Source organism: Salarias fasciatus, chromosome 6 (genome assembly GCF_902148845.1).
Source record: "Salarias fasciatus chromosome 6, fSalaFa1.1, whole genome shotgun sequence".
In the NCBI taxonomy this organism is placed as follows: domain Eukaryota; kingdom Metazoa; phylum Chordata; class Actinopteri; order Blenniiformes; family Blenniidae; genus Salarias; species Salarias fasciatus.
In genome coordinates this window covers 40,917,862-40,927,752 of record NC_043750.1, presented here as the reverse complement: position 1 = coordinate 40,927,752, position 9,891 = coordinate 40,917,862, and the positions used below count along the sequence as shown (strand labels likewise).

At 52.9% G+C, this 9,891-nt stretch overlaps 1 protein-coding gene across 5 annotated transcripts in view; it reads right to left on the bottom strand.

Annotated features, from left to right (window-relative positions):
• The window catches only part of rptor (regulatory associated protein of MTOR, complex 1), a 125,376-nt gene continuing 115,485 nt past the window's right edge, over nt 1–9,891 (bottom strand). For 3 of the 5 annotated variants that reach the window (XM_030093850.1, XM_030093851.1, XM_030093854.1), the window contains exons 30-36: nt 9,463–9,510; nt 4,478–4,584; nt 4,236–4,363; nt 2,528–2,614; nt 2,314–2,430; nt 2,084–2,213; nt 1–1,979 (exon numbers count right to left, since the gene is read on the bottom strand). In XM_030093850.1, coding sequence (XP_029949710.1) covers nt 1,911–1,979; nt 2,084–2,213; nt 2,314–2,430; nt 2,528–2,614; nt 4,236–4,363; nt 4,478–4,584; nt 9,463–9,510 — 686 coding nt within the window. In that variant the 3' untranslated portion in view covers nt 1–1,910. The remainder of the gene's footprint in view (nt 1,980–2,083; nt 2,214–2,313; nt 2,431–2,527; nt 2,615–4,235; nt 4,364–4,477; nt 4,585–9,462; nt 9,511–9,891) is intronic. The other 2 variants (XM_030093852.1, XM_030093853.1) reach the window with 1 other exon arrangement.

Below are 9,891 nucleotides of genomic sequence, written 5' to 3'. Positions count from 1 at the left end.
TGTGTGTGTGTGTATGTGTGTGTGTGTCTGTGTGTTTCAGTTCATTTTCAGTCCACAACTTTTGGGGGGGAAAAAAAGAGGCAAAAACATCGGTGGGTGGAGGTTGTGGGAACAGGAGGAAATTAATTGCAAAAATAAAATTAAATGCAAAAATAAAAGATTAAAAAAGCATGAGAACCGAGAGGAAACAACATGACAGAACCAGTTAAGGCTGCAGAACCAGGCACATCGAGGGCGACAGTGAGGACCAGGAAGGTTTCCAGGATCGACCGGCGGGGTCGGAGGTCACAGACTCCTGTGAGTCATGATGTGTAGTAACACCTGTTTGTGCACAGAAAGGTTTCCAAGTGTGTTTTACTGTGTGTGTGTGTGTGTGTGTGTGTGTGTGTGTGTGTGTGTGTGTGCTGCAAAGAACTGTAAATGTCCTCCTGAGTGAGGTGGGCTTCCTTGGCCCTCGACTGGGACTGGCAGGCTCACGGGCGCCGGGCTAAACCCCCCATCACTCCGAGCCGACAGGAAGCAGGTCAAACCAGGCTCAGCCTGCCAGGCAACACTCAGGGCAAAGTGAATGAGGTGCGGTGAAGACAGAGACCTTTACAGGCCTGTAGGCTGGGCGGAGGGGCTCGCTGCACCCACGATCACCATGGTAGCATGCAGAGCGCAGACCACACCCCTCCAAAATAAAAGACGCAAAAACAGCAAATTAAAGCCCGAAACTCCACATGGAGAGTTAAAAAAAAGAAGCACAAACTAATAAAAGAGAAAGAGGAAGTCTGCAGCTGAAGAAAGTTTATAAATGGGGGGGGGGTTAGCTCCTCCACAGTTTCTACTTCCGGCAACTTAAAAACTCTGTTTTCTCACTTTGACTGAGATCATTTTGGTTCTGGTGAGAAAAAAGGAGAAATCAGATTTTCTGAAACTATTTCCTTTGTTTTCAAGCTAAAATTATATTTAAAAAAAACTAGAATAAAGTTTAAATGAAATAAATAAAAATGTGTAAACTGATGAAAAACAGCGAATCCAATGTTGAATTTGTTTCGGAGGCATCTGGTGATGAATAAGGGTGGGTGGAGGTGGGAGCAGGTGGAGCAGGTGCTGCTGTCTGCAGAGGATCGTTTCCCTCCCTCAGGCTGAAATGAACACGCGAAGAGAGGATGCTGGGAGGAAGAGGAGGAGGAGGAGGAGAAGGAGGAGGAAGAGGAGGTGGAGGAGGAAGAGGAGGTGGAGGAGCAGGACGAGGAGCAGGAGGAGGAGGTGGAGGAGCAGGAGGAGGAAGAGGAGGTGGAGGAGCAGGAGGAGGAGCAGGAGGAGGAAGAGGAGGTGGAGGAGGAAGAGGAGGTGGAGGAGCAGGAGGAGGAGCAGGAGGAGCAGGAGGAGGAGCAGGGCATCATGAAGGCAGAGAGACGCCTCCTGTGAGGAAAATCTGCTCTTATCTGTTTTAAACACACAAAACTCCCAAAACAAACCCGATAATCCAGCTGTCCTGGTTACAGTCTGATAATCTGTGTGTGTGTGTGTGTGTGTGTGTGTGTGTGTGTGTGTGTGTGTGTGTGTGTTGCGTTCAGGTAGTGACGCAGAGAAGCCTCCTTCTTCTTCTTTAAAATAGAGCCTCTCTTCCTCTGGACTATTTAAATATACACAGGTCTCAGCACAGCCAAGTCTACAATCATCAGCTTCAGAATAAACACGGATGCCCTCGTCCTTCTATACATATAGCTCTATAGAGCTACAGATCTATAGATATAGAGAGAGGGAGGGGGGGAGGGGCTTCGTCAGCAGCCGTCACGAGAACATTCAGGGTGATAACTGCTTATGTACAAGAAAACAGGTCATTTACAGCCGGCTGGAGGCCGGGGTCGAGAGAGAGAGAGAGTGACTGTGTGTGTGTGTGTGGGGGGGATGCTGGTGTGTTATCTGAGCCTCTTCTCCGCTGAATAGATGGACATGTAGTAGTCGTTGCTGCCGACGGCCAGGTGGGGCTGCGGACAGAGAGGAGAGGAGTCACCAGCCGGACCCAGAACGGCGGCCCGACGGCGCCCGGACCGGAGAACCCGTCTGTACGGTGGACCGATGGGGTTCTCACCCAGTGAGGATGGAAGGCCAGGCAGCTGATGGCGCCGATCCTCTGGCCCATGAAGCCGTCGTAGTACTTGATGTTGCTGATCACGTCGCCGCTGGCGTTGTAGACGGCGATGAACTGGTTCATGGAGCCGCTGGAGGAAGAGACGGCCAGTGAGGAGTGTGTCAGTGAGTGAGTGTGTGTGTGTGTGTGTGTGTGTGTGTGTGTGTGTGTGTGTGTGTGTGTTCACCCACCAGGCGAACAGGTTGGCCTGCGGGTGGATGTCCAGCGCCGTCAGGCCCTTGACCGTCTGCAGCACGTTGACGGAGTCCGGCGTCCGCGGCTCGAAGAAGCGCACGTCTCCGTTCACGCTGGAGGACAGGAAGGGGGAGGGGCTCTGAGTGGACCCGGTCCCGGTCCCGAAGCCCCGGACCGGGTCTCTGAGGCGGAGGAGGGGGCGGAGCCTACCTGACGCTGATGATGCAGCCGTCCGTCTCCTTCTGGAGGTGGGCTTTGACCACCCAGGCGCCGTGCTCCCTGTAGGTCATCACCCGGCTGCACACACACACACAAAACACACACTGCTGCTCCGGTTCTGCTGGTTCTGCTCTGAGTCAGGAACCCGGGCCCTGAATGAATCCTGTTTCTGCTGTAATGCTGGTCCACACCAGCAGGTGGCAGCATGAGAACAGAGGAACCAGGATTCTGAGGGAAACGGCTCTTTTTGGAGTGTGACGTGTTTAGGGTCTGAGCTGGCCCCGGGTCCTCCACTGATCCCAGGAGGACTGAGCAGGAGCCACACAGCCTGAACACTCGCTGAAACCACATTCAGAAGAGGACTCAGCGAAGCTGGAGGCTGGAGGCAGGAGAACAGCACATCCACTGCAGCCTGTGTTGAAGAGCAGCTTCAAACTCAGGAGGTGTTTGGTTCCCGGGTCCGGCCGGGTCTCACGGGACCGGCTCCACGCCGGGAGGCAGCCGTGAAATTAGCTTTATTTAAAGATTTATGGGCCACTTCTCGGCTTTAACTGCTTTGTTTTCCCACCCTGGGGACTGAAATTAAAATAATGTTAAAGCGAGTGGAGGGCAGAGGGCCAGCAGGGTCCAGGAACCGAGGTGGTCCCGCCTGAGGGGGGTCTGCTGAATGAAACCCAGAGCAGACCACACATCCAATCCCCCACTCCGCTGAGTTACATGGTGCATGTACTGGAAGAGGTGGATGCAGACCTGTGGTGGGCAGACCTGGTCCTGGAGGACCACAGTGCTGGTTCTGGAGGGAACCAGTCCTGCTCCTTTTCAACGGTCCCTGAACGTAATGAATGATGATGATGAAGGTCTGAGAACAAACCGGTCAGTGGTGAAGCACTGAAACCAGGAGAGACCAGGAGAGACCAGGAGGGGCCAGGAGGGGCCTCCAGGACCAGAAGAGACCAGGAGGGATCAGGTGAGACCTCCAGGACCAGGAGTGCAAACCCTGATTTGGACTGCGGGTCTGAACTGTTTCCTCCAGTGTGACCTCAACCCTGGAGTGAAATCCGTATTTTAAGATATGGGGGGATGAATCCACATGAGAACCAGAACCGTCCAGAACCAGCAGGTCTCACCAGACCCGGGCCGGATGTGAGACTCCAGCTGCTTTCATAAAGGGAACATGCTGTACTGGGAGGTCTGACTCAGTCTGCACTGAAACATCTCTCCGTGACCGGGACCGGGTTAGTGGACCGAGACGGACCGGAGTCCGGTCTCCACCCCCAGAGTTCAAGGCTTCTTGCTGAGCTCAAGGTGTGGAAGAGCCTCGTCCCACAGACACCAGCAGGGGGAGAGCGGAGTCTTCATGTTCTCCATGGGCAGCTGTCAGGTTTTCTCTGGTGCTGATCCAGAACCCTGAACCAAGGTCCTGTTTCAGGAGAAAACTCTAGAGTGTATTGATCTCTGCAGTGTGTGTGTGTGTGTGTGTGTGTGTGTGTTTGTGTGGTTTCATACCAATCAGAAACAACACCAACTGGTGGAACAACATGAGAACTACATGGTTTGTCTGCTGTTTCTGTGGAATCCAAACTTTTCTGAGATGAAAGCTGGAGCCATGTGTTTCCAGGTGAGCGGTGGTGCAAACAGAACCAGAACCGGTCCAAACCGGACCGGCCAGCGACGTGTGTGTCGGGGTGTGTTCACCTACCAGTCGTTGGGCCCCATCCTGCGGTCGAACACCCGGACCGACCCGTCCCCCAGTCCGGCCACGATGAGCGAGCGCTGGGAGTCGCAGGACAGGCTGGTCACGCAGCTGTCCGCCCCGGTCGGGATGTCCTGGTCCACAAAGAGACCCGGGTCAGAAACCGCCACCGTGCAGTCAGGGAGGATCCAACACCGGGTCCACATTGACTTAACAGGAAGCGTTCAAAAGCAAAGTCCCGGACCTACCTGGACCTTCATCTCTCTGTCTGTGTCCCAGATCCTGATGACCCGGACGTCCCCAGAGGTCATGAGGAGCCCCGTCTCCTGCTCCCAGTCCACCACCATCCCGGCTCCTGCAGCACAGGGACAGAGAAGCCACGGGTCAGGGCCGAGGACCAGTCCTGGATCCAGACCAGGGGAGGCTGGAAGCAGAGCGGCGTCTGTGGACCGAACGACGCAGAACCAGGAACAAAGGAGAACTTTCTCGTGGAGACAGCGGTCGCTCAGAAACTAAGACTGTCATGTCTGCTGGAGGACGGCGTTTGAGACGTGGACATCCTGCAGATGGAGGCGTGAGTTAGCAGTCTGCGCAGCTTCCTGTCAGAGCGGGACCGCGGGGAGGCACAAACGCTGACCCCGGATCAGCGCCCGTCAGCACATTCTGCTGCCGCGAGTCGAGCGGCACCCGGAGGGCAGCGGGACGCCTCGAAAACCCTCGCCTCGGGTTTTCAGACGGACACTGGTGAAGACATGGAGCTGGACCGAGCAGAATCGTCCACCCGCCCCCCTTCCATCCACCCCTCAGGCTCTGCATTCAGCAGAGTCTTCCGCCTCGGACGGAGTCCGTGTGGCGTCGGGCGGACAGGAAGACCAGCTGATGGACGGATTCAACAGTTCCACAGAGTAAAGCTAAGCCAAGTGTGAGAAGAAGAAGAGCGTTCCTCCTCCTCCTCCCCCCGCTGAGTCACCTCCTCCTCCTGTTCTCTCCATCTCCCGCTCACCCACCTTCTCCTGTTTTTAACACCTTTCTCATGGTCGTTCTCTCAGATTTAGAACCAACACATGCAGCGCTATTCTCATCCCGCCCCACTGCGAGGCGGCGTCCAGACTGCTGGGGACGAGGTTCTGGAGGCTCTGCTGAGGAAGAACAGGAAGAACCCCTTTACTTGTTTCCAAACTGAAGTCAGACCGAAGAGGAAACACCTGAATCGGAGACGGACCAATCACAGGACCCGCGGGGGATTCAGAAAACCTGACCCACAGCAGAACAGGGAACCCTGTTCCCCTCGTCGTCTCCTACATCTGTCTGGGCTTCAGGACAGTAAATCTGTCTCGAGGAGGGTCAGACCTGGTCAGCCTTAAACCCGGCGATACCTCAAAACGAGGGGAAATTCTGTCTGGGAGGAACATTTATGGGCCTGAGCAGGTCTGAGATTCCCACACAGAAATCAATATGGACTCAGAGGGAGAGCTGGAGGAAGAGGAGTGTGGGCAACATCAGCTGGAAATCTTCAGCACAGAGGTGGAGGTATGGAGAGCGAGGACACTCTCTGATGTTCTCTTAACAGGCATAACAGAGCCACGTTATCCACATCAGCACTTCATATTTGTCTTTGGGGGTTTAACGGTTGGTCTTACAGCAGAAGCGGTTCCTTCAGAGTCTTCAATCATGGTCAGAGCTCCTGAGACACTCCCTAATCCTTCTGTCTCCTGCTTTGGACTTATTATAAACAGTGACCTGCCGATAATTGACACCACAATGGTGGACTGGCTATTTCAGCATCATGGACAGCCCTTGGGTTTTTAATGATACAGTGACCAAATGAAACTCCGCACCACAATTGTGGAGTGGCTATTTCAGCACCATGGACAGCGCGTTGGATTTATCTGTAAACATGACCTAATATTCATCTTTACCACAACATTAAAATTGGTTATATTAGCACCATGGACAGCACCTTGGAATCATAATGAAAGAGCGAACTACTGATATTCTGCACCACAGTTGTCAACTGGCTATTTCAGCATTACTGATTTTTAATGATACTGTGATCAACTGATACTCTGCGCCACAATTGTGGATTGGCAATTTCAGCACCATGGGCAGCGCCTTCGATTTTTAATGATACAGTGACCAACTGATACTCTGCACTAATGCTGTCGCGGTAAACCGGTATTGACGATAATCGTGGTATTAAAAAATTAAATTTCAATATCGTGTTCAAAATGCGCACATGATAATATCGTAAAGGGGATCTAGTCCCGCTTGAAACGTGTTGAAGTGGATTTTCAAAATCCGCTCCTGTTCTTCCGCCGTGCTTCGTCTCCCTCCTGCAGCCCCCCCCCCCCCCCCCCCCCCCCCCACATATAAACACAGCAGCAGCGGTAGCGGCACGGCTCCTAGCTAGCGTGGCTCCCAGTTAGCGAGCGTCACAAGTGAACTCAACATGTCTGCGGTGGCCGACAGCGAAAGCGAGACGCTCTATCCTAATCCGAAAAAAGTGTGTTTAGCAACACTGACTGCACGTTGATGCAAGCCGGGTAGCAGTGGGGCCCCATTAGGTAGGTTCCAGACGTGTCATTGTAATGTGTCCGGGGGGTTTCAAGTTGTGTCGCTGATATCCGCCGTCTTCTCCGCCGGCCCCCTTCTAGCAACTAACCGGTGAGTACTCGGAAAAGGGCCCCATGCGGGGGATTTTCGACACGCTGTCGTTGCAGCGTCTAGCGTAGCACCTTAAATTTGTCATTGAAATTGACTGATGTCAGCCGTTCCTCGGGGCCCCCTTCAGCTCAGGGCCCTAGCCAGTAGCGGCGCCTCTGGCCGGAGAGAAGCAGCTGCTGCTCATTCTGCCTCCGATTTAAACAAACAAAAATTCTCGGCAGTGAGAAATATTGTCAGTCTGCTTTTCAGCACCATGGACAGCGCCTAGGGTTTATCATTAAACAGCGACTCACTGATAATCACAATTGTAATTTGGCTATTTCAGGACCATGGACAGAGCCTCAAATTCATCATTTAACAGTGTCACACTGATAATCTGCACCAAAATAGTGGATTTGCTATATCAGCACCAGGGACAGAGCAATAGATTTTTCATGAAAGAGCATTCCAATATTTAACGTTACCACAACGGTGGATTGGCTATTTCAGCACCATGGATAGCACCTTGGACTTATCAAAACATTGACCCATTGATAATCGACACCACAACGGTGGATTGGCTATCTCAGCACCATGGACAACCCATTGGATTTTTAATGATATAGTGCCCCAATGATAATCTGCAACATAATAGTGGATTGGCTATTCTAGCACCATGGGAAGCCTTGGATTTAATCAATGAATAGAGAGTCAATGATAATCTTCACCAAAATGGAAACATGCCTCTGGTTTCTCTGTGGATCCTGGTTTGGAGCCATTATCTCGATTATCTCGCACGCCGCAACTCATTAAAGCTCGTGTCCGGAGTTTCCGTTCGTTTCCAATGTATGTATCATTTTTCAACAGAGCTTAAATGTGTCAGTCTGGTTCGATACTTTATTATAATATTAGCATAAAGCAATATAAACATTTATTTATGAGCCCCGCCTTCGTCTCATAGACCCCCATGTTATTCGAAAAAGCGCCGGTCAGCATCAGCCAATAGACTTCGAGCTTCCACCTTGTGGCGCTGTCAATCAAACTGTGCACGCAGCCAGAGAGCACGCACACTCGCCCAGGCAGAGGTGAGTTAGCAACGCAGCAGCCGCCGTGCTTACCTCGGATATATCCGCTGTCTGCTGAACATCCACTGTAAACAGCTAAACATGGAGGATGCTGTAGGACTCGGAGGCTCTCATTTTCACCCGACAGATAATTCGCGTGCACAATTAACGGGGCGTGGCTTGGTCGCTCATGAAAGCAGAGGGAGGGCGGAGCCTCCAGACGTTGGATTAAAAAAACCTCTCTCTTTCAAAACTCAGGACACGAGCTTTAAGCCGAGCTGCTGCTTCACCCGTCACAACTCGCCTGACAGACCGCCGGCAGGATTACCTGGAGCCGGCCTAACAGAAGAGGGCTTCCTCCAGCTGGGGGCGGGGGGAGACCAGACCAGGACCGGCCGCTGAGACCAAGACCACAGGAGGTGGAACCGACACCGCGCTGGCTGAGGCCGGTCAGAGTATCATGCAGGGAAAAACCCCACGTCAATTTCACGAACTCAGGATGAAGGAAGCTCCAGATCAACGCGTCAAAACAGACTGAAGGACTCGACTCCACAGTCTGAGGGAACATCGGTCTGAATGTCGTCCACAGGAAGGATCAGTTCCTCTGTTACTGAAAACTTTGACTCGTGAAGATTGAAGTTTGACAGCGTCGGAAGAGGAAAAGCTTCTGGCCGTCCTGTGATCTGCAACACCACGCTCTCATCTTAACGACAGCTTCATGACGAGTGTATGGAGCAGCGCTCCATTAGCTTTTAGCCACGCAATATGAACGTACACCACTAGAGGGTGCACTGAGTCAGTTAACGGTGGTTGAAGACATTGCTAGCGCTACCAGCCAGTGTGCAGCTGAGGCAGACTCTCATTCATCCCTGACGGTTCTTTACTCCAGTCAGGGATGAATGTTGATCGCTCACGGAGGCTCACAGGTTTCAGAGACGGGATTTCTGTGTTTCCTTCCTCTTTCTAAGGTCACATTCAGCAAAAACACTTTTCCCATTCCAGTCCAGCGAAGAGTGAACCCAGCAGCCTCTGCTTCAGAGGAACCTGCAGCTGGAGCAGCCGGGCCGCCTCGGGGCTTCCTGCCTCGCTCTCCTCCACCCACGCCACCGAGCGCCTTCCCCGGGTCCCGACGCCAACAAGGCTCCAGACCCGGAGCCGCATACAGAGCAGGACAGCATCTGAATGCTGGAGCCGCAGAGCAGAGCGCCGCCCGACCTCCACTCCTGTGACACACACAACACAACGCCGGACGCAGAGGAAGTCGAGAGAAAACACAGAGGTACCACGAGGATCAATGATCAGATTAATTAATCTGGATAGTTTTGTGTTTTTTGAGCTGTTAGTTGTTTCATCAGCTTGTGTTTTAGTGGTTTTTATTTTGGAAATATTTCTCTTCCAGATGCTGATTTCTTCCTGAGAACTCTTGAGAAGTCCGAGCTGACGGAGAGAGGAGATGTGACGGAATGAGCGACGGTGGCGAGAGGAAGAGGAAGAGGAAGGAGAGAGACGGAGAGCGCCACACTCACCTCCTTGCTTACTTCTGTCAAGATAGATGGAGACCCGTCTGGCCAGACCTGAGAGCGAGGGAGGAGGAGGAGGGACGTGACAGAGCAAAGCAACTCATTAGCAAAAAACCCAGGCAGCGCGGCGACAGGAAGGCAGTGCATGCTGGGAGGAGCTCCGTCCGGACAGCAGAGCGGAGAGCAAGGTCCCGAAACGCTGGAGGAGCGGGAGCAGCAGGAGGCTCCGGCTGCATCACTGCACATCCAAATCAAGAGCTCAAAGCAGCCGCAGCGTGGAAACACAGGCAGACATTTAATATTACATCTGTACACACACACACACACACACACACACACACACACAGAACAACATGAAAGACTCTGCAAAGCAACAAGAAGCCCGACGGTCCGCTGATGAAGAGGTGAGGATGAGGAGGAGTCCTGCAGGTCGGC